This window comes from Saccopteryx bilineata, chromosome 1 (genome assembly GCF_036850765.1).
Source record: "Saccopteryx bilineata isolate mSacBil1 chromosome 1, mSacBil1_pri_phased_curated, whole genome shotgun sequence".
NCBI classification, from domain to species: domain Eukaryota; kingdom Metazoa; phylum Chordata; class Mammalia; order Chiroptera; family Emballonuridae; genus Saccopteryx; species Saccopteryx bilineata.
The window spans coordinates 62283328-62308643 of record NC_089490.1 but is presented as its reverse complement, the minus strand read 5'-3'; the positions used below and the strand labels follow the sequence as shown (position 1 = coordinate 62308643).

General features: G+C 36.4%; 1 protein-coding gene across 1 annotated transcript in view; it reads left to right on the top strand.

Moving 5' to 3' along the window:
- RNGTT (RNA guanylyltransferase and 5'-phosphatase) overlaps window positions 1–25316 on the top strand; it is a 284204-nt gene that overhangs the window by 77764 nt on the left and 181124 nt on the right. The window contains exons 10-11 of the mRNA XM_066254248.1: window positions 14531–14602; window positions 21437–21601. Of these exons, the coding sequence (XP_066110345.1) occupies window positions 14531–14602; window positions 21437–21601 (237 nt within the window). The remainder of the gene's footprint in view (window positions 1–14530; window positions 14603–21436; window positions 21602–25316) is intronic.

Sequence of the window (25316 nt, the reverse complement as noted above, 5' to 3'; positions counted from 1 at the left end):
AAGTATATTTTTAATAAATAGTAAATTTAGAATCAAATCTAGTTATTAAAAAGTTTTTTTTAATTGAGGTATAACGTATATAAAGAATTGAATCTAGTCATTATTACAATGTTAAATTCCATTTATTTCTATTTGCATTACTGTCACTAGATCTTGTCTTGGGTATGAGAGTAAGTGAACAAAGTTAGCTCTTAAGTTTTTTATTCTTTGTGATTGAAAAAAGTTCTTGTTGAAGACTAATTTTATTATTTTTACTTGTCAGTTTGATTTTAACTATGTGACACCACGTATTATTGCATTTTGCTTGGCTCTTTAGCTGATATGGACTAGTTGTTCTTGAAAGTTGATAAGAATTTTTCCATTTCAGAAATATTTATATTTATTAATCATACAGTTAATTGATGAAAAATGTTTTAACTTTTATGTAAATAGCTTTTTCTCCCTAATTCTAAAAATATTGATTCATTATAAATAAACTAGAAAGCCCGGTGGTCATACGAAATGACCGCTGTTCTAGATATTATAAATTGTAATTAAAATGATTTGTGCAAAGGTGTCTGCTAATTCAAACTGAATTACCCAGGGCAGGCGGCGAGGACGCCCCTTTGCTTAGTGCCCCACGGGGTTTCCCCCTTCTACTTGCTTAATTGCTTAAAGTAGAGTGCAATGAAGGAAACCACTGGCGGTACATTTCTTAAGAGCCACCGCTAGCTCAATAAATAAAGGTGATTTAAATAATAAAATGTTAATTCACATGTCAAAGATCTCTTTGTACACAACATTTCTTGTGTAGATCATTTTTAAGCTCGCCTTGCAGAGGACCATCAATTATTTTTAATTTTACGTCCATTCTTTCACGAACTCTTGAACAGGCAACATAAAGTTGACCGTGTCCAAATGCAGGCTCAGGTAAAAAAATGCCAACACGCTTAAGCGTTTGTCCCTGAGACTTATTGATGGTCATAGCAAAGGCAAGTTTTACAGGAAATTGTCTATGTCTGAATTGAAACGGCAACCCTGTTTGAGATGGAGCCAAATCAATTCTTGGAATGACATGTATTTCACCTTTAGAGGAGCCAAAGACTTAGCTATTATGACATTATTTTTCAATTGGAGAACCTCTAGTCTTGTACCATTGCAAAGACCCCTTCTGGTGTTAAGATTTCTTAACAGCATCATAATTGCTCCAATCTTTAACCTCAATTTGTGAGGTGGCATGCCAGAAGGTGGGACTATTTGAATGCCGTGGCAACTTCACCCCATTGGCTAGTACAGTTACGCAAGCAACCAATAAGCTATTGGCGACAAACAGACACTTAAGCCGCATATAATAAAGAAGTTAAAATAATAAAACATTACAAAATAACTGGTAAAGATTATCTAACTCCTACCATTGGAGTAGCTCTGTTACCATTTTGATGAACATTATTTCAGACTTTTCTCTGTACCAGAGTTTTCAATCTTACGTTTGCTTGGAGAGATGGAACACATTCATATTGGTAATAGCAACTCACAGCATAAATTCTTAAACAGAATGTGTATCAGAGTTGTTAGGGGAGTTGGGACTTTTTCCAGGCCCAGTAAATTCTGAATAATTATGGTACTTCTGCCCTGGTTGAATATGAGTGCTCTGGTCAAATCTGTACACACATGGATAGTTACATAATTTGCATGAAAGGAACCAAATGTTACATGAGTTTTGTAACTCATTTGTTTCCACTTAGCAATTAGTTTTGGACATCTGTCTCATAAATGTCTGAATGATATACCCTTGTATATATGTATGTATACAGCATAACTTAGTGTTTCCAAACAATTTTGATTGTGAAAATTGTAGAGGATGCTTGTTAAAAATGTGACCCATCCCAGTAGCCCATCATAAACCTAGTGAATTAGATTTTCTTATTGGTCAAGGTATCTGTACTTTAAAAAAATGTGCTCAGTGATTCTAATTAGGCAAGTTTGAGAAACAGTTCTATCATTTTTAAACTAATTCTCTTGGAGGACATTTTGATTTTTTGTAGGTTTTTTTTTTTTTCTGTTGTAAGACACACTTGAATGCATATTCTTATACCTTTTCCCTTCACAGTTGTGCAATTTTATAATTAAGAAGATTCTTAGAGGTGAGATTGTAGTAAATATCTAGAATCTTTTGATCACAAGTGACTGAAGTCCAACTTAAAGTAACTGAAGAAAAAAAAAACTAGCTTGTCACAAATAATTGAATTTCAGGTTGGCTTACTTCAGGCTGGATCAGCGGGCTCAGAAGGCACTTGCCAGGCTCTTTCTTTCTTGTTCTTTGCTTTTCTTGTCTGTTTGGTCTCATTCTGCAAGAAGACTCTTTCCACTTAGGAGGCAAATTGCAGTACAGCCCAAGCAGAAAGAAACTTTTTCTCCCAACATCCATATATCAATCCAAGGGAAGACTCCCAAGGGCCATGCCTGAGTTATATACTCGTGGAGGAGTTACAGTGGAGTCCAGAAACACACTGGTTAGTAGCAGTATACCATGGAATGTGGGAGGAGTTACGTTCCCAAGAAGGGACGGTTATAGGTTATACTGTGTTCGCTATGCTGGATTTGGTGGTGTGCCCATTTTAAATTAAAAAAAATTATATATATATATAAAAACATGCACAATTGCAGAAAGTTTGAATACATGTACAGTTCTAACAACCATATGTAAAGAGTGTGCATTGTCTTAAACACTGGGTTCGAAATGTAATGTTTTCTAATTTGGTTAAGGAAAGAACGACTTTTCCATTTTAAGGGACAGTGTAACATAGAGGTTAAGAGCCCTAACTCTAACTGATGGTGCCTTATTGACTCCATCAGTTATTACATGAAGGATGTTATATAATTTTCTCAATTTCCTCATCTATAGTGAAGTGAGGCTAATAATGGTACTTAGTTCTTGATGCTGTTATGAAGATTCTAAGTTGGATAATTTATAAAAAGCTGATAATAGGGTCTGGCAGATTGTTAAATGAAATACCCCTTTTAGTATGCATTCATGTGACTTGTTAATGAGTTCTAACATTTTTTCACTTCTTGTTTGTTTTTTTTTTTTTGTTTTTTTTTTTTTTTTCATTTTTCTGAAGCTGGAAACAGGGAGAGACAGTCAGACAGACTCCCGCATGCGCCCGACCGGGATCCACCCGGCACGCCCACCAGGGGCGACGCTCTGCCCACCAGGGGGCGATGCTCTGCCCATCCTGGGCGTCGCCATATTGCGACCAGAGCCACTCTAGCGCCTGGGGCAGAGGCCACAGAGCCATCCCCAGCGCCCGGGCCATCTTTGCTCCAATGGAGCCTTGGCTGCGGGAGGGGAAGAGAGAGACAGAGAGGAAAGCGCGGCGGAGGGGTGGAGAAGCAAATGGGCGCTTCTCCTGTGTGCCCTGGCCAGGAATCGAACCCGGGTCCTCCGCACGCTAGGCCGACGCTCTACCGCTGAGCCAACCGGCCAGGGCCATTTTTTCACTTCTTTATGAATTACTGTGTTATGTGAGTTGCCCATTCAAGTCCTTATACATTTTTTCATAGTGATTTATGAGACATTTTTGTCTGTTGGGGATATTATTTTATGAAACATTTGAAAACTATGTTTTTAACTTTTTTGATACTTTTTGTGGCACAAGTTTAAATTTATATAGGTAAATTTATAAACCTTTGATTTTTAAAAATCTTATTAATTTTTTATTGAATTTATATAACCCCTTAATTTTTAATATTTGCTGGAAACGGGGAGAGACAGTCAGACAGACTCCCGCATGCGCCCGACCGGGATCGACCCGGCACGCCCACCAGGGGCGACGCTCTGCCCACCAGGGGGCGATGCTGTGCCCCTCCGGGGCGTCGCTCTGCCACTCTAGCGCCTGGGGCAGAGGCCAAGGAGCCATCCCCAGCGCCCGGGTCATCTTTGCTCCAATGGAGCCTTGGCTGCGGGAGGGAAAAAGAGAGACAGAGAGGAAGGGGGGGGGGTGGAGAAGCAAATGGGCGCTTCTCCTACGTGCCCTGGCTGGGAATCGAACCCGGGTCCCCCGCACGCCAGGCCGATGCTCTACCGCTGAGCCAACCGGCCAGGGCCAATATTTGGCTTTTGTGTCATTTTAAGAAAGAGATATTTTTATTTCAGAATTATTGTAATGTCTGTATTTTTTCTAGTACCTTTATGTTTTAATTTGTGTAGTTAAATATTTGATCTATCTGAAATACATTTTGATTAATAGAGGTGTAGTTTTATTTATTTCTGTTGCCTCAGTACCATCTACCTAATCTATTTTACCTTTTTAATTGGATATATCATTCTTACTGTTTGATGTATTCCTTTATATATCATTGTCTTTTCTTTATTTATTTTCTCATTTTTAAAATATTTTAGTTTCTTTTTTAAAATTTAAATCAAGTGAAAGGCAGGGAGGCAGAGAAACAGACTCTTGCATGCATCCTGACTGGGATCCACTTGTCAACCCCCGTCTGGGGCTAATGTTCTGCCCATCTGGGACCACTGCTTCATTACTTGGCAACCGAGCTATTCTAGCACCTGAAGTGAGGCCATGGAGCCATCCTCAGCACCCGGGGTCATCTTGCTCATTTGAGCCATGGCTGCGGGAAGGGGAAAAGGGGATGTGGAGAAGCAGATGGTTGCTTATCCTGTGTGCCTTAACCGAAAATCAAACCCAGGACTTTCATATACTGGCCTGATGCACTACTGCTGAGCCAACCATGGCCAAATTTTGGTTTTCCAGTGGAAGTTTTATATTGATTTGAATACTGTGACTTTAGCATGCACTTTAATGTCTGACAGCCCAAGTATACCCAGTCTCCTGGCTATTCTGAAGTTTGCCACTTAAAGTTTGCTCCTCTTTTTTTTTTTTTTTTTTGGACAGAGAGAGGGACAGATAGGGACAGACAGACTGGAAGGCAGAGAGATGAGAAGCATTAATTCTTTGTTGGGGCACATTAGTTGTTCATTGATTGCTTTCTCATATGTGCCTTGACCTGGGTGGGGGGGGCTACAGCAGAGCGAATGACCCTTTTCTCAAGGCAGAGACCTTGGGCTTCAAGCCAGCTACCATGGGGTTTTGAACCTGGGTCCTCTGCATCCCAGTCTAACACTCTATCCACTGCAACACCACTTGGTCAGGCAAGTTGCTCTCTCTTTAGCTTTTGGGTAAACAGGGTATTTGAGAAGTTAGGCTTAATTCGTTTGTTACATTTTATGTGCAAATCTATATACTGATAAGCTTATGTTTTTCTCTGGCAGTCTTGTTCAGACCTCTCTGTTTGCTATGATTGGTTGTGTGGCTTATCTCCCTGCCATACCTTCACGGCCTTTCCTTGGAGGGAAAAGGGGCTCTACATCTTTCTTATAACTTCCCACAATTTCAAGTGTTTTTTTACAGGGATACTACTTGCATTATTTAAAATTTCTTCACTTTCTTCAATCTTGAACCTTTTTTACGAGCCAGATTGAATTATGTCTGGCTAATATTCTCTGGAATTTATATGAGAAGACTTTCTGTCTTTAGATAAAATTAGCTCCTCTCTTTCTGGTTTAACGGAATGGTATTAGGACGATTGGGAGTGGCTGGCTTGGAAATGTTCAGTTAAATTTTCAATGATGGAATTACCCTGATGAAAATCACATACACACAAAGATATGGTTAAATATATATATGTTATAAATATATATATATATATTTAAAAGAGAGAATACCACTTTCCAAGTGACCTAAATGCTTACTGCTTTCATTCCTTGTTCTTTGTTTTTATTTGCCAACCAAATATTGGAGTATGCAGTATTTTTTCTCCGGAGGGTGGAAGACTGTGGTTGGAGAATAGGATGTTTGAGTTAGTCTGAGGTATAGTTTTGAGTGATGAGAAGGTTCAGGATGTGACCTAGAAAAAGTGAGAGGTTGAAGTCGTGTGAAGCAGAGCAGTGGAAATAAGATCAAGGAAAGATTTCGATGGGTCATAAAGAGTGATAGCAGGAGTCCAGGATGACTGTAAGGTAGGTACAAAAGATTCAAAAGATAGTAAGATGATAGTATAGTTGAATGGAGACTGAGCAAAGAGTACATATAGAGTCACAAAACAAGGAGTTATCTATACCGTGTGTACTCTGTGAGGCTAATAGTACATCCTTATTCCTGTGAGAGTGTGTGTGTAGTAAAATAGCATTTTGTAATAAATATGACATATACATGTGTATATACATAAACTTTTGTAACCTCTAAGTGTGTGTGTGTGTGTATGTGTGTGTGTGTGTGTGTATACACATGAGTGCTGCACGCATCCACACACATGCCCTTGAGGTTGACACAGCCACTGCACAAGCTTGTAAGTATTGTTCATTATGCATCTCCAGGTTGTGCCATTCTCATCGTAGTTGATGTGACTGGCACCCTGGGGTTGTACTGTGCATAAATTGCATAGCCAATGCGGCAGTTCTGCTAGTTAGTTCTCAGGAACAGCAACAATATTTTAGTTTTTGTTTGAGTACAGTTTTTTTAGCATTGTAATTAATAAAAGGAAGAAAAAGACTTAAGTTCCAGCATTTGCAAACATTTAGTATAGTTTATAATTGAATTATTATTTTTTGAGTGCCTGTCATGTTCAAGTTGCAGTGCCAGGAGTGCCAACATTGCTTAGAGGGTCGAGACAAGGGTCTGACCTTGAGACATTTTACTTTGTTGGGTAGGGGTTGAGAATGATTGGTAATGGATAAAACGATAACCTGAAGATTGGTATTTGAAACAGGTCCTATAGTGGAGAAGACATACCTTTCATCTAGTTAGGAACTAAAGATGTTTTATAGAAGAATTGGCATTAGATGTAGAAAGATTTCTATAGAGATTTTTGTTGGATGTGGGCTGAGGGCATTCTAGGTAGGAAATAATGCCTAAAAATTAGATGTTTAATAATCTGCAGATTTAATTTAGCAATACTATTTATTTTCACCCCAAACTTGGATACTGAGAGCAGCAAAATAGACTCTTGTGAGGTTTTAAAATAGCAGTGTAATTCATGATGTCAGTTTACTTGGACCACATTTTTAGTTGCCATACTTGTTTTTCTAGTTAATTAAAACAGTTCTGTAGTTTCCTGTTTCTTCTACATTTTCATTTGCAACTTGTTTTTGTAAAATTCCAAATCCAAGAATAACTCAAAACTACCTAATTGTCAGGCTGTCAGATGTGAGCAGTAAAGCTTTTGTTTCGCTCCCAGAATGATGTTTTTTGACCCACAAAATTTGGAAAATAGGAGATTAGTAATATGGCATTAATTCACTTGAAACAAACCAGTGAAATTCAGTCAGTTTATATTGAGGTTAAGAGGAGGATATGGCAGTTAATCATTAAAGTTAATAACAAGAATCTTGGGGAAATGGCATGTCTTTTCAACTGTTAATTTTTTGTAAAGGAATATGCATGTTCATTTAGAAAATTTTAGAAAGTCTTATACATTATAAAGTAGAAAAATTCAACTCTCGAGCAGATTACATTTTAACATTTTGATGTACTTCCTTTTAGTCATTTTGTTATGTCTATATTTATAGAATGTGTATAATCAACATATATGTAGCTGAATTTTAATGTATGCTATGTATCTGGGGTTCCATTATTTTTCTTCACTCTGAAGAACTGATCTTAGGATTTAAAAAAATTTAGATTTATTTTTAAAAATTAAAATATAATTAACATAGTATAAAATTCACTTTAAGATGTACAATTCAGTGGTTTTTAGTATTACTATCTAATTCCAGAACATTTCATCACCTAGATGGATATGATAATTAGAAATGAATGGGCCTTTTCTGAAAGGATTTTAAAAAAATGAGTTACCCTTGAGATGAGCTTTGAAGGCTTACAGGTTTTCCAGAGAAGAGTTAATTACTTACTCTCATTAAAACCCTTCAAAGGTTCCTCATTTCCCATAGCATGAAAGCCAAAGTACTCATCATAATATTCTTTATATCTTAGCCATGCCAGGGTCCTTAGCATCATCCTTGACTGAGAACCCTTGAACCACAAGTTCCTCCTATAATGAACTTTGGACAGTTTACCCCAAACCATCTTTTTCCTTGCCTTTGTAATACCATTTGACCCATCCACCATCCTGCTAGAAAATAGACACTTTCGGAGTTGAACTTGAACTAATGGGTTACACACTTTATTATTAAACCTTTCTCTTATTCTTGAAGTAGAAAAAACTACTCTTTTTTTCTTTTTTTGACAGAGACAAAGAGAGAGAGAGAGAGGGACAGATAGGGACAGACAGGAAGGGAGAGAGATGAGAAGCATCAATTCTTCGTTCCAGCATTTTACTTGTTCAGTGATTGCTTTCTCTATATGCCTTGACTGGTGGGCTACAGCAGAGCGAGTGACCCCTTGCTCAAGCCAGTGACCTTGGGCTCAAGCCAGCGACCTTTGGGCTCAAGCCCAAAGGGGGTCATGTCTGTGATCCCACGCTCAAGCTGTTGAGCCCGCTGTCAAGCTGGTGGCCTTAGGGTTTTGAACCTGGTTCAAAACTAGGTTCTCTGCATCCTAGTCCTATGCTCTATCAACTGTGCAACCTCCAGGTCAGGCTGAAAAACCTACTCCTTCTTAAGCTTAACCGTATGTGAAACATTTTGAAGTCGGGGTGCATTTAAAATCCTACAAATAATTGTAGGTGCACTATATACAAATTTCTGAGAATGTTATAATAATTAAGGCAATTATTAAGGAAAAAAAAGTCTAAGTGTGCTTTTATGGTAGTTAAATGAAATAAATACAACAAATTTATTCTGACATTAAAAAACATTTTTGTTACTTTTTTGAGTTATGCTTTTTAGAATTTGTAAAAAAGAGGAGTTAAAAAATAAACAAATGACAAAAAAGTTATACACACACATTCTTAGTAAGATTTAGTAAATTTGGCAGGTCCCGGTGAGAATGTGTTCAGTGTTTTCATTCTTGTGTTTATGAGAAACATGAGCCTGATGTGTCCTAGTGATTTCTTCAATGTTTGGGTATATATCTGAAAGGCAACTCTCATTTCCTTGTCAGTACATTGAAGAATTCCTCTCTTTTTACTCTTAATTATGTTGAGGGTAGAAAATCCTAATTCACATAAATAGGATGTTGAAAATTGTAGTAAAATGTTCAAAGCTTTTTTAGATATTGCCACATATTCTTTTTTTATAGAAATTCAAAAGGCTTCAAGATACAATTCCATATGTTTCATCATCAATCCAAAACCCCCACCATACATAACATCTTAACTTTACACCAAACAAAGGATAGAAGAAACTTGCCTCCAGTCTTTCTGGGGAACATGGGGGGTAGTGTAAACAATCCAGCACCACAGCTTAACAGCCTTTTGCAACCTCATCAGGCAAGTGAGATAGGGGGTTGGACAGACTGTCAGCTTACAGCCAATTCCCCACACCTCTGTCCCCCCCAAATCTAAACTCCAGAAACCTTGTTGGTTTTTTGGTCCCTAATAGGCACATATTTCTCTGGAATACCATAGAGCACACCTGCAAGTCTAGGGCGCACCAGTGCGCCCTGGCGCACACTTAGAGAACCACTGCCACATATCCTTTGTTGTCCGGAATGGCATAGGCGCACATGATTTGTATGAGTATAATCATTAATAGCAATCTATTTCAGTCTCAGAAGTATCCCGGTTTAGGCCTTAGCTTCATGGTCCTTCTATCTATATAGCTGTCTGTCATTAAAACTAGAACTCTTCATTGGACTTAGCTTTTGTATTTTCCTCTTTGGGATTGTAAGTCCCTTGAAGGCAAGGACTATATGTTTAATTTCTCCAGCACTTAGAATTATGCCTAGTATATAGTTTGGGCTCAGGAAATATTGGATAAGCAGAAGGGTGGGTGCCGAGGACTTCAACTAATGGGAACGGAATATAGAAAAGTCCAGAGGATAGAAAAATCAAACATGCAGGAATTTTTTTTTCTTTTGGTGGGGCCCATATTGAAAGAGTCAAGCTTCAGATTTCTCCATAGTAATATTTAATTATTTATTTTAAAACCTTTTTATTTATTTATTTATTTTAATTTTTTTTATTTTTCTGAAGCTGAAACGGGGAGAGACAGTTGGACAGACTCCCGCATGCGCCCGACCGGGATCCACCCGGCACGCCCACCAGGGGGTGATGCTCTGCCCCTCTGGGGCATCACTCTGTTGCGACCAGAGCCACTCTAGTACCTGGGGCAGAGGCCAAGGAGCCATCCCCAGCGCCCGGGCCATCTTTGCTCCAATGGAACCTCGGCTGCGGGAGAGGAAGAGAGAGACAGAGAGGAAGGAGAGGGGGAGGGGTGGAGAAGCAGATGGGTGCTTCTCCTGTGTGCCCTGGCCGGGAATCGAACCTGGGACTTCTGCACGCCAGGCCAATGCTCTACCACTGAGCCAACCGGCCAGGGCTTAATTATTTATTTTTAAAGAAAAGAATTATTGATTTTTTTTTTTTTTTAGAGAGACAAGAGGGGAGGGGGGGGAGAGAGAGATATTGATTTCACTTATTTATGCACTCATTCGTTGTGCCCTGACTGAGGATTGAACCCACAACCTTGGTGTATTGGGACTATGTGCTAACCAACTGAGCTACCTGGCCAAGGCCTCCACAATAATACTTAATACAAAAAGACAGTGGAGCAATTTCTAACTCGAGAGATCTAAAGTTGATATGCCTTGGTGTATTTTCTTGAGGTTTCTTATACTTGGAGTTTGTAATCTTTTACAGTTTTCACCGAAAGTAGAAAAATTTTTGCCATTATTTTCTCCTTTATCCTTTGGAGTTTTAATGACTAATGCTCTTTTAATTAAAAATAACGTTTTCTATTTCATTTTCGATAGCTTCTATTGCTGTCTTTACTGATATGTGCTTCTGCAATGTCTAAATTGCTATTCATTCCAACCACAGTACTGTTCACCTCAGACATTGTAGTTTTTTCCTCTGGATATTTATCTTGAGCCTTTTGTGTGCATGTGTGTCTTTTATGTTATTACTTAACATTTGAGTTTATGGAATACTGTTGCAATAAGCCATCTTAATGTTCTTGCCTGCTAACTCTAATGTCTTTTCCAGTTTGGGGCCTATGTTGATTGATGTTTCTTCCTTTTATGGGTTAGATATTTTTGCTTCTTTGTATGCCTGGTAATTTTCTGTTGGATGCCAGGCATTTTGAATTTTACTCTGTTGGGGACTTAGTATTTTTATATTCTTTTAAATATTCATGATTTTTTCTCAGATGCAGTTAATTTTTTTAGAACTAGTTTGTACCTTTTGAGTCTTGCTTTTAAGATTCGTTAAGTGGACCATAGTAGACTTTAGGGATAATTACTCTCCACTACTGAGACAAGATCTTTCTAATACTGAATGCCCTGTGCATTAAGAGATGTTTCTAGTGGGTACAGGCACCTTCTTCCCAACCTGTGTCAGCATCAAAAAAGCTTCTCTCTAAAGACTTTTCTTTGTCTGATCTGGAGTAGTTTCCTTATATGTGTACTCTGTTGAATATTCATAGGGGTCTGACTGTAGATCTCTGGAGTTCTTTCTCTGGCATCTCTCTCTTTCTTTCTCTCTCTCTGATACTCTACTCTGAACTGAAAACTCTTGCTTCATCGGTCTCCCTAGACAACCTACTCTATTTTCTCAACTTAGGGAGAAAGCTGGGCTCCACCTTGAATCCCCCTGCCCACATCGAATCCTGGAAACTCTCCTTAGGCAGTAAGCTGGGACAGTTGTAGGGCTCATTTCCAGAACTTTTATATCATGTAATTGAAGCTTTATACCCATAAAACAGCTCCCCATCACCCCCAGTCCACGGCAACTACCATTCTACTTTCTATTTGTATGAATTTGACACTTATAGCTCATATAAGTGAAGTCATACAGTATTTGTCTTTTTGTGATTGTCTTAGTTCACATAGCATGTCTTCAAGGTTTATCCATGTTATTGTGTCTAATAAATTTTCTTTTCTTTCACAGCTAACTAGTATTCCACTCACCCTATCTATCTATCTATCTATCTATCTATCTATCTATCTATCTATCTATCATCTATCTATCTATCTTACATTTATGTATCTATTTATCTGTCTGACATTTGGGTTGCTTCTACCTCTTAGCTATTAGAATAATACTGCTATAAACATGGGTTTCCCTTCAAGACTCTGTTTTCAGTTCTTTTGGCTATATACCCAAAAGTGGGATTTCTGGATTTATGATAGTTCTATTTTTAATTTTCTTTTCCTTCTTACTGAATTTTTGGGTGACACTGATGAACAATTATACAGGTTTCATATGCACAACTCTGCAACACATTATCTATACACTGTATTGTGTGTTCACTACCCCCAAATTAAGTCTCTATTTTTAATTTTTTGAGGGAACTGCCATACTTCTCTCCGTAGTGGTTGCAGCATCCCACCAACAGTGTCCAAGGATTCCAGTGAACTAAATTTTAAGCTTAGGTATTTTATGTTTACGTGCTTTTATGTAGCCTCGGGCAATAGTGGCAACTGTGGGGAAGGGCACATTGTGTTGAGGCCTCATTGAAAGAATTCAGCGTAGGCACTGGATCTTTGTTAGAACCTGTAGGTTTTGTTCCCTTAAAAATTTTCGGAGAATGTTTTCTCCAGCTAGTTGGGGACCATATTTTATTCTAGTAATGCTCAGATTATTTCTTCTATTCAGCACAGAATCTGGAAGCATAAATAGTGCTCTGCTATTTTTATTGCTCTACAAATCAGAAAGGAGGGAGAGAAGACAAGAATAACCACTGAGTTTACATCTATCCATATTTAAGTGTAATAGTGCTAATTATCAGGAATTTGTCATTTTACAAGTCGGGCTCCTGGGACTTTAGTGGGCTTGGAGCTGAACCCTGCTGTGCCTTTTTGTTTCCAGAATCTTGGTAGTTTCTGTGGCTGTCAATTTTTAAAGCTTACTCATTTGTTCATTACTTTTTACTTGTTTTGATTGCTGATAATAACTTTAATTTTGCCTTTTTTAATGTTTAAAGTGATATATTTTTGCTCATTTTGTCAGGTAATTTGGGAGGAAAATTCTATGATGTCTGCTAGAAGGCCAGTTAATTTCTCTCTACCCAAGTTTTGAAAAGAATAATTAATTGAAACCTATTATTGGTACCACCTTGTTGGCTCATAAATTTCTCAAATACAAGTATTTAAATTAAAACATTTCAGTAAACAGTTTAATGAAAGTGATATAATTTATATGAAGTGTTGTGAAGTGTTGGGTTCAAGACAATAATCCTAAATGTCTGTAGCTTAACAAACACATATTTAAGAAAGAAATTAATTGGTAGTAGTTTCTTAAAATGACAAACTATATTTACTCTAAATCAGTGTGTTCTCTGTAATTTTAGATTATTATATGTGAATTTTCTTTCATGAAATTTGATAAAAAAAAACAAACCTGTTTAGTTTCCTGGGAAGAATATATGGAATACAGTGATTTTAGGTCAGACCTATAATTAAGAATAAAATTTGGCCCTGGTAGAGCAAAAGACCCAGCTCAGTGGTAGAGCATTGACCCAGCATGTGGAAGTTCCAGGTTCGATTTCTGGTCAAGGTACACAGGAGAGGCGAACATCTGTTTCTCCCTGCTCCCCACCCCCCCTTCTTCCTTTTCCTGCAGCCATGGCCCAATTGATTTGAACATGTTGAACCCGGGCGCTGAGGATGGCTCCATCAAGCCTCTGCCTCAGGCTCTAAAAAAAGCTAAGTTGCAGCGGCCCTAGAATGACAGAGCCCCACATTGACAGAGCGTTGGCCCACAATGGGGGTTGTCGGGTGGATGCTGGTTGGATCCTGGTTGGGACACGTGTGGGATCTATCTCTTTATCTCCCCTGCTCTCACTTAAAAAAATAAATTTTATAAAGTACTGTATTATATACCTACAGTACTCTCTAGTATTCTTTATCTCTTTTCTGTCAGAGTGAGAAGTTCTTTTCATTTAATGACTGTGATACTATATTCTTTTTTCTGTTTCTCTTTGGTCAGAGTAAAGGGATTTGGAACCAAGAAAGACCATGTGGTTTGTAAGGGGATTATATCTATTATAAGAGCACTATTTCTATCTATAGATTTTATGATTAAAGTAATTGGTATGTAACAAAACAGAAAGCAATAATTTTAAAAAATGATTTTTAAAATGTTCCTGATATTTGACATTTAAAATTTGTAGCCTTTTTATCTTAATAGTTGCTACTAAGCATATTCAGTCATAAAACAAAACATAATATAGTAATTTAAATAGAAAAAATATAATGAGATATTGTCATATTTTTATTTCATACAGAATAAATTCATGATGGGAATTTTTGGGGTACTGACAATGTTCATTTGATTGGGGTATTAATGTGTGCACTTGAAAGTTTATCCAGTGGTGTATTTATGATTTATGTGCTTTCTGTGTGTCTGTTATATATATTTCAATCAAATTAAAGAAATTGCTGTTAAAGAAGAAACTTATCTTTTTTTCTCTTTCAAGGAAATGATTATTGACAGAGTAAATGGACAAGCTGTTCCTAGATATTTGATTTATGACATAATTAAATTCAATGTAAGTACCTTTTATAATTTATAAAATAAAAATGATCACTGAAATAATAGATGTTTTTAACAAATAAAAAGTATTACTGCCTTAGAGTAGGAAGGAAAAATTGTGACTCTGTCAAGTTACTAATTTGATATTTTTTATCAATACATACTTCTTTTCTTTCTCTTATTGCCTAATATTTTGCATATTTGTCTTTAGAGTCTTCAAGTGATTAAAGAAAAACAGTTTAATTTTGATAAAACAAGGTAGTATATTATAAAATGAAAACTTCTTGGTTTTAATTATCCTGTACTTGATATAAATAAAAGTCTGCAAATTTTATTACTGTCACTTAAAAAAAAGAGAGACACACTGATGAGTGTTGAATATGTAACCTGGAGGCATAGAATAGTGAATAGATATAAAAAAATAGGAATTACATTTTCTACCCATTTCCTATAGTTTTAGACTAGCCAAGAATGTTTGCCTATTAATATATATTAGTGGTTGCTGAAATTATTTAAAAGGTACAAGATGAATTATGTAAATGGAAGAAATTCTTTCAGTAGTGTACATCTTTGAAAAGACATAATAATTGTTCCAGGAATATATTACTCAGATTGAATAATCATTTAGTATTCCAAGCAGACTGAAAGCATATAAGTATTCTGGAATTAAAAGTATTAAGTTTTAAGATTTTGAAGATTTAGCGTAAAAGTTTTAAGAAAGTTATTTTTCTCCCCAGAGGGTATATATCTTAAATTGCAGTATTGAGTTTCAAGATTATATTGATCCAGATGATTGATTATTTTTTTATTTTATTTTTTAAAATTTTATTTATTTTTTACAGAGAGAGTGAGTCAGAGAGAGGATAGACAGGGACAGACAGACAGGAACGCAGAGAGATGAGAAGCATCAATCATTAGTTTTTCATTGCGTGTTGCGACACCTTAGTTGTTCATTGATTGCTTTCTCATATGTGCCTTGACTGTGGGCCTCTAGCAGACCGAGCAACCCCTTGCTGGAGCCAGCGACCTTAGGTTCAAGCTCGTGGGCTCTTGCTCAAACCAGATGAGCCTGCGCTCAAGCTGGTGACCTCAGGGTCTCGAAACTGGGTCCTCGGCAACCCAGTCCGACTCTCTATCCACTGCGCCACTGCCTGGTCAGGCGATCCAGATGATTTAGAGGTATTTTTTTTCCAGGAAATTTTCAATGTATAAATCTCATTTGTTGTTGAATTTCTATATTTCAAACAATTTCAAATTTAGGAAACTCAAGATTGTAAACCATCAAGCTTTAGTTTTGTTCTGTTTGTGACTACTGTACGTTAAAAGTAATGCTTTCCAGAATTGACTTCCTCTTATCACAGAACTTGGAATAATTTTGATGAGCCCATAACAAGACAGAGGATGGGCGCAGCTTTGTTTCTTTGTGAATGGGGCAGTGCTATCTCCTTTGCCTCTTGTTACTGAGCTCTGCTTTAAAATGTATTCAGTGTAGGTTCACTTCTTAGCTTGGGACCTTTGTCTTATACAACAGCCTTCTCATTCCTTTTTAAAAAGAAAATTTACAGCATACATAAAAGCATACATAAATGTATAATGAATAATATAAGGAATACTCATGTACTAATCACTAGAGTTGTTGAAACTTAATTTGTCATTTTTACTCAACTTTCTTTTTAATAAGAAATAAATCAGCCTGACCAGGCGGTAGTGCAGTGGATAGAGCATCAGACTGAGATGCGGAGGACCCAGGTTCAAGATCCCGAGGTCGTCAGCTTGAGCACGGGCTCATCTGGTTTGAGCAAGGCTCACCAGCTTGGACCCAAGGTCACTGGCTCGAGCAAGGGGTCACTCGATCTGCTGTAGCTCCCAGTCAAGGCACATATGGGAAATCAATCAATGAACAACTAAGGAACTGCAACGAAGAATTGATGTTTCTCATCTCTCTCCCTTCCTCCCTGTCTGTCCCTATCTGTCCCTCTCTCTGACTCTCTCTGTCTCTGCCACAAAAAAAAAAAGAAAAAAAGAAAGAAAGAAATCATTACTGGTCCAGTAGAAGTGTCTTTGCATACCTCCTCTGTCATCTTATCCTTGACCCTCTTACCCAGAAGCAAGAGCTTCTACTGTGAATTTTGTGTTTGTCATCCCCCTGAATGTTCTGATACCTTCCCTACCACTGTATGTCTATAAAATACATGTGGTGTTCTTTTGCAGGGTTTCTCGTGTTGTGTGAATGTCATTGTACTGTACTGTGGTACCGACCATTTGCTCTACATTATTTTGTAGAGCTATACCTGTGTTAATACACATAGGTTTAGTTCATTCACTTGAATTGCTATTGATCATTATATTTTGTAACTATATGGAAGTTATCTTTTTTTTTGATAGTTTCTCCAGGATATTTCTCATTCTTGGTATGTAATCACCTGGGAAGTGTTTAAAAAGTCTAGTCCCTCATTCCTATAACATGGAGATTCTCATTAGATTGGCAATTTAAGCTTTATTAGCTGCACTGTTAAATTCCTTTCAGAAGCAATTGTACTGATTTACCACATTTGGATTATTACATATCTAATTTTTGCCAAATGGCTACATGTGAAATGATACCTTGTTTTAACATGCTTTTTCCTAATTACTAATGAAGTTAAGCATATTTTATATGTTTGTTTTTATTTTTTGGACTTTTGTGATTTCATTGCAGGTTCAAATGATCTTTTAATTTTTGGTTGCCAATCTTTTTAGTCTTATTGTGTAGGAATTAGTTATGTTTCCTATATTCTAATTTTTTCTTGGATATAAATGTGGCAAACAAGATCTTTTCCAAATTAGTATCCATTGAGCCACAGATGTTTTCCATTTTAATGAAGTCAGACTTATTAGAACTCAAAGTTTGTGTGTTTGTCTTATTTAGGAAATTCATCCATATTTTGCTGTAAAAATTAAGTCATGCTTTCATCTCTAGGTCTATAATCGTTCAGTCAATAAATATTTGTTGAATGCCTCTTAACCATATTTCATTGATTTTAAAGTTATATTTTTGATATTTCTGATATTAAGATATACTTATAATTGAAAACATCATCTACATAATTATTTTACTATGGAGCTTCATTGATGATTAACCACTTTGTTTATTTTGAATCACCAAATTAAGGTCACTATTATAAAATTATTTTTTTTAAATAATAGAAACTGTTCAGTTCCTTAGTTTATTCTTTTGTCCAGTAGAATTTCATTAGTCACCTTTTATATGTCAACTGTTGTTCTAGGTACTGGATATACACAAATGTATAAGACATATTTTCTTGCCTTCAGGAATTCATAATTTAATACACTGGTCTCCAAAGAAGGCCTCTTTCACAACAGTTCATTGAGGTTTGAAAAGAAAACAGGAGAACTTCTGTTTATTTTTAAAATATATATACTTGATTTTTATTTGTTTTTATAACATATTATAGTTATAAATGCATGCAACTCATTAAAAGTTAATGTGCATATATTATATACATTTGTAGGATATGTGTTTAAATTGGATACAAAATCAAAAGAAGATTTCAGACTATTGGTTTTATGGATGACAACATAAATGTAAATAAATATAATAATATAACAAAAGGTATATGAGAGCTACAGAAATATATGAGAAGTAATAGAGAGGTGAAAGTATTCCAACTCATTCTGGGTATAATTGAATCATTAAGCATGAAATTGCTTACAGGGAAAATGACACAGATTAATTTTGAAGGATTAAGTCTTTTAATCAGGAGTGTTACCAGATACTTGTTTGATGTGTGGTGATATGAGGGACATATCCATACGAAAATTGGTTTGTGGTGGTCCAGTTTACTTGAAATAAGGCATTTTAGCTTAGTTCTGTTTGTAATAACACTATTGAAAGGTTTAGTTATGGTAAGGATATGATTATACATTTGTTGTTTTGGAAGATAACTGGATAGTATTTTGAAGTGAGAAAAATTCAAAACAGGGAGGCCAATCAGCCAGTAGTTATTGAGTACTTCTGTAGTCTGTTCTGACTGATTCAACACCTACCTATCAAGAGCTTCCTTTACAATAGGCAGGCAGCATAGATTTGAAGGTAGACTTGCTTTTAATATATTCTTCTTGTTTTGGTGAATTTATGTATATTTTAAAGTAATGTGTTTCTAAGAGGCAATTAAAACTAATATATATTTTAACAGTTGTTAGATTCTTTATTTTTATTTTATTATTATTATTTTAAAGTGAGAGGAGAGGAGATAGATTCCCACATGCACCTCACCTGGGATCCACCCAGCAACCACTTCTGGGGCTGATGCTTGTAACTGAACTATTTTTAGTACCTGAGGGAGAGGATCCATGGAGCTATCCTCAGTGCCCAGGGTCATGCTCTTGAATCAGTCAAGCCATGACTGTGGGAGGAGAAGAAAGAGAGAGGGGGAGAGAGAGAGAAAGGGAGGGAGGAAGTGAAGGAGAAACAGATGGTCACTTCTTGTGTGTGCCCTGACCGGGAATCGAACCTGGAACTTGAACCTGGGACTTCCACCTATAATATTGTGATAGGTGTCAGAATTTTACTGTTAGGATCGAGGATCTACCACTGAGCCAACTGGCCAGGGTCAGATTTTTTATTTTCTTAAAAAAAGAGGGTTTGCTTCTTCTACTTTAATTTTATAGGGGTTTGAATGGATCTAATAGGCCTAACAAATAAACCTAAAATTTTGGGTTGCTTTTTACTTTTAATGATACAGGTGATATGGTAAAGGTTACATGTGGATTGTATGGTTATTTATTAGCATTTCTTCAATGAATACTCTTTACAACAGGGGTCGGGAACCTATGACTTGTGAGCCAGATGTGGCTCTTTTGATGGCTGCATCTGGCTCGCAGACAAATCTTTAATAAAAAAAATAATAATGTTAAAAATATAAAACATTCTCATGTATTACAATCTGTTCATTTCCTACCACTCATGTTTATGGTTGTGGGTGGCTGGAGCCAATCACAGCTGTCTTCCAGGACAACACCAAATTTTTATTGGATAATGTATAACATACATGTGTTGTTGTATGGCTTTCATGGAATTACATTTTAAAATATGTGGCATTCATGGCTCTCTCAACCAAAAATGTTGCCGACCTCTGCTTTACTAACAGTTTTATGCCTTTATGTAAAGAGAACGTACTCTACTTCATAGATAGCTCTTGCTCCCTTTGTCTTGCTTCTTTTTCTTTACTGAGTATCAAAACTGTGTTCCTTTCAAAGCTGAGAAAAAGTTATCCTCGAGCCATGTTTAATGTTCACAGCTTAAGCAATGCTACAATCTCTTCGTAAACATGAGCTTGGGTGAATGCTAAGTTGAGTAATATAGATTAGAGAAGAGGAAGAAGATGGGAAAATGCATAGAAGGGTGTCCAATAAATATAAAGAACAGTGGTACTTGATAACATTGAGGTGATGCTACTAATCTAGATGATTACTATCACTTGTTTGTGTGTTAAGCTACATTTGTATGTACCATTAGGATAGGGCAAGCCCCTACTTTCAACAGATACAGAAACTTTTCTGTACTTTTTATTTCATGGTTCAAAACATATATACCATATATATTTATAGTGTGTCCGTAAAGTCATGGTGCACTTTTCACCGGTCACAGAAAAGCAACAAAATACGATAGAAATGTGAAATTTGCACCAAATAAAAGGAAAACTCTCCCAGTTTCATACCTATTCAGTGCAGTTCGATGTGGGCTCACACACAGATTTTTTAGGGCTCCTTAGGTAGCTATCCCATATAGCTTCTATAGACTCATCACTGACTGATGGCCTACCAGAACGGGGTTTCTCCAACAAACTGCCGGTTTCCTTCAACTGCTTATCCCACTGATAATGTCATTCCTATGTGGTGGTGCTTTGTTATAAACGTGCCGATATTCACATTGTACTTTGGTCACGGATTTGAATTTAGCAAGCCACAGAACACACTGAACTTTCCTCTGTACCGTCCACAGCTGGACTGGCATGGCTGTGGGCTGCTCCGCTGTATACACGGTGTTACATCATCATCTGTGCATGCGCACATGCTGCCACATCATCCTACAGAAACTGGGAGGGTTTTCCTTTTATTTGGTGCAGATTTCACATTTCTATCTTTTGTTGCTTTCCTGTGACAAAGTGCACCATGACTTTACGGACACACTGTGTGTGTGTGTGTGTGTGTGTGTGTGTGTGTGTACACACACCATAGAGAGTATATATAGGATATATGCATATAGGGAGAAAAGAACCTTCTTTATAGCTGTATAGTAGAATATGTTATATAAACATTTTTTTATATTAGGTTTCAGAGTTGAGACTGTATTTGTCTAATAAATATCTTCTTACTGATGCCTGTAAAGTGTTAGTGCTTTAAACCAGTGGTCCCCAATCCCTGGGCCATGCACCGGTATCGGTCCGCAGAGAAAGAATAAGTAACTTACATTATTTCCATTTTAATTATATTTAAGTCTGAATGAAATATTTTTAATAAAAATGATTAGTGAGATATATATTAATACATTGTCAGATGTGAAAATTTTGTTAAGTTTATATTGGAGAACATTTATAGCAATTTTCCATATTTTATGCATTTATAATTTTGAAATAAATAACCGTATATGTGAGTGTTTAGATATGTTTCCATCATCAGTCAAATTAATTTTTAGTGCTGGCCTGTGTGGTTGTGCAGGCTCTGTATTGGGCAACTCCAAAGGATGCTGTTTGCAGAGACTGCTATGTACAAAGTGAAAGCCTTGATAATTTTGCTGGGAAAGTGGTTTTTAGAGTTGAAATTTAAATAATTGTCTTATTTAATTCAGGCACAACCAGTTGGAGATTGTGATTTTAATATTCGTCTCCAGTGTATAGAACGAGAAATAATAAATCCTCGACATGAAAAAATGAAGACTGGGCTCATTGACAAAACACAGGAACCATTTAGTGTCAGACATAAGCCATTTTTTGACATTTATACTTCAAGAAAGGTAATGTTTTCTAAATAATACTTAAAATGTGTCCCAAATCAGCTTGTGAGAGGAATATGAATGGCATTTTCTTGCTTAATTGTCTTGATTTTCCCAGAAATTTCTTGAATTGAGTATAGTACTACTTTGGACAAACGTACAATTACCAAATCTTCTCTTGAGTAAGATTCTTAGTGATAGACACAAACTAGGTTGCTTCTTTGTATTTCATAATATTTTTTGATTCATGGCTGTTATGATTTATATGCTTTTTAAAAGCACTAAGCAGTATAGAGTTACCTGAAAGTGAAAGTAACTCGTTAGGCCTCGTGAAGGTCAACAGCGTTTAGTACATAGTTTTATTTAAAATGATTTGTTATGTATATGTGTATATATATATATATATACACATCGGAGGTTTTCTCTTATTATTTATTTTTGTTGTGTGGACACTTAAAATACATTATATTGAACATTCTGGGTCTGTTTTTATTTTTCTTTCACTTAACAGTGTGGCTTAGAAATATTTCTATGTCAACAGATAAAGATTTGCCACATTATTTATTTTTTAGCTGTGGCATAGTATTTGACAGTAAAGATTTACAGATTCAATGTAAAATTATTATTTATTGAAGGAAGACTGGTTATGATAGAATAATATAGGAAATATAGCAACATATGCAGTTATGTTTTAATCGTCTTTCTCATATAGCCTCATATGTTAGGTGATGTAAGTTTTTGTTGTATTTTACCTGCTTCTATTCATGTCCACTTAATTTGGTATTTGTCCTTAGATATAATATTAGCATTAATGCCAATACTGTTGAACCATCTTCTTCTCAATGTATAAATGCATGAATATATTGAGAAGAAAAATATAGTTATTCTTTTTTCATTAATATTTTGCATAATGCCTGCTTGGCATGGGACCATTGGTTGACTTTTGCTGCTGTGATATTCTTACAGTTCACTGCTTGCCATTTGTGCCTGTTCTGGCAGCAGGCATGTAGGGTTGCTTACAAGAGCCTATGCTCTTCTGTGCCTTGCCCAATTGATAGGGTAAGAATAATGTTGACATTTAATATGGGTCACACCCTTGGTGGAAATCTGCTAATTGGAGCTGCATACTGTTACAGAAATATTTTCTAAATTACAAACACAGTGTAAGTTTGGGCAGAAGTCAAATTGTTTCAGTTTGCATTCGTTTGTAAAAAAACTGATTTGACAGCTTGTGCTGTCATAATTCAAAGTTTAGCATTTAAGAAATGTGTCTTGGATAGTATGGTTTCATTAGTTGAAATCAGTGCTGCTTAGAAATATTTGGCAGTAAATGACTATGAGAATTGTTCTTTAGGAATCTGAAGCAGTTATATTGAACAACTTTTCATGTAGTTTTTCACTAGAAAAATATGATGCTCTTTTTTTCTTTATGCTTAGGTCAGATAATGCCTTTTTAAAACCTTAGAATTAAAAAAATAAGTTCGAATATTTAAATTTGTGTGTGTGAGTGTGAGAGGTAGGGAGAGAGATGAGAAACATCAACTCATAGTTGCAGCTCTTTAGTTGTTCATTGATTACTTCTCATATGTGCCTTAACTGGGGGTCTCAGGCTGAGCCAGTGAGCCCTCACTCAAACTGGCAACCTTGGGCTTCAAGCCAGTGATCTTTGGGCTCAAGCCAGTGACCATGGGGTCATGTCGATGATCCCATGCTCAAGCCACAACCCTGAGCTCAAGCTGGTGAGTCCACGCTCAAGCTGGCGACTTCAGGGCTTCGAACCTGGGATCTTAATGTCCAGGTCGACACTCTACTGTGCCACCACTGGTCAGGCTAATATTTAAAATTTTAATTATTAGTCTTCCTTCTTTCTCAGTTCTTACTTTTCTTTTTTGTTCTCAGTTTCTCTTGGAATTGTTTTTGTTTGTAGAACACAGAAGGAAAGCATAGTTTGGAGCAGAGTTTGTCTTAAGGGGAAGACTGTAGTAACACCAGATACAGGAAAGTAGCTATAGTGACAGATTATTGCTCTAGAGATTTTATTATTTTTATCGTTGCTATTGGGAATGGGAAATAATGATAAAACATTTGTCAGGGAAGTATATGTCATTTTTGTGAGGAAGGCCAATTTTTATGTGGTTTTAAACAGTTTATATGCATGGAAAAAAAATGTACTTTTTATAGAAAATAGAATTTCGTTTCTGTATATCTATAAAATTTTGAAGACAACTTTGATTTTAAGACTTTATTAGTATAGTTCTATTAGCCTTTTGCTTTTGTATAATTTGATCCATCAAATACAGTGCAGGGATACTAAGTTTTCAGTATTTAACTGAATATGCATAGTTATAATAAAGGATCCAAAATAGTAATAATAAGTACCAATTTCTTAAATTACTCTTTTATTTGCATTTACAGTTTGAAGGCCAATTAAAAAAGAATTATTTGTTCTTTCTCCTTGCCAAGTAGTAGTCCATTGTGCAATTATACCATAGCTTTCCTATCAACTTTATCTACTGATGGACACTTTGGCTGTTTCCAGGTCTTGGCTATTGTAAATAACAATGCAGTGAAAATAGGGGCGCATGTATTCTTTTGACACTCGTATATGGAATCTAATGAACAAAATAACCAACAAAATAGAAACAGAGGCATGAATACATGGAACAGGCTGACCACTGCCAGAGGGGCGGGGAGTTGAGGGACTGAATGAAAGAAGGTGAAAGAATTAAGCAAAAGACCCAATATATTTTTAATATACACATAGAGACAACAGTATGGTGCTAGCCAGAGGGAAGTGGGGGGTGATAGTTGAAGATGGGCAAAGAGGGGAAAAGTAGTGATGGAGAGTCTTGCTTGGGGCGATGGCTCACAGTGCAGTGTGCAGATGATATTTTACCTTATTGAGTTGTGTATTTGAAACCTGCATCGTTTTGTGAACCAGTGGCACCCCAATAAATTCAGTAAAAAACAATAGAACATATGCTATAAGGTATGTTAAAAAATAAAAAAATATTTAAATAGATTGAATGAAGTTAAAATTTTAAGTCACACAGCAAATAATTTCTCTGAAAGTTTCCTATTCATTTTATTACCCTCTCAGAAAAGTAACCAGTGCTTTTGCATTTAGTGTATTCACCATAATTTTTTATGTATGCATATACAAGTAAATGCATTTATTTATAGTCTTACTAACTTTAACTCTAGGTGATTCTTAGTACACTGTTCTTTCTATTCCTTGTTTTCTACCTAATAGTATATCTTGAGTTTCCTGGATCCAGTAGAGGTACATAGTGATTGCTTTCATTCTTTTTTTTTTTATTATAGATATATAGATTTCCATTTTATCAGCATACCATAATTTATATAATTTTTCCAAAGTCATATACTTTTGGATTGTTTTAAGCCTGTTATATTTTTGTTTCTTTTACATACAGATATCTAGTGTTTCTGTATTAGTTATTGAAGAATCTTTTTTTTTTTTTTTTTCGTATTTTTCTGAAGCCGGAAACGGGGAGAGACAGTCAGACAGACTCCCGCATGCACCCGACCGGGATCCACCCGGCACGCCCACTAGGGGGCGACGCTCTGCCCCTCCGGGGCGTCACTCTTTTGCGACCAGAGCCACTCCAGCGCCTGGGGCAGAGGCAGAGGAGCCATCCCCAGCGCCCGGGCCATCTTTGCTCCAATGGAGCCTCGGCTGCGGGAGGGGAAGAGAGAGACAGAGAGGAAGGAGAGG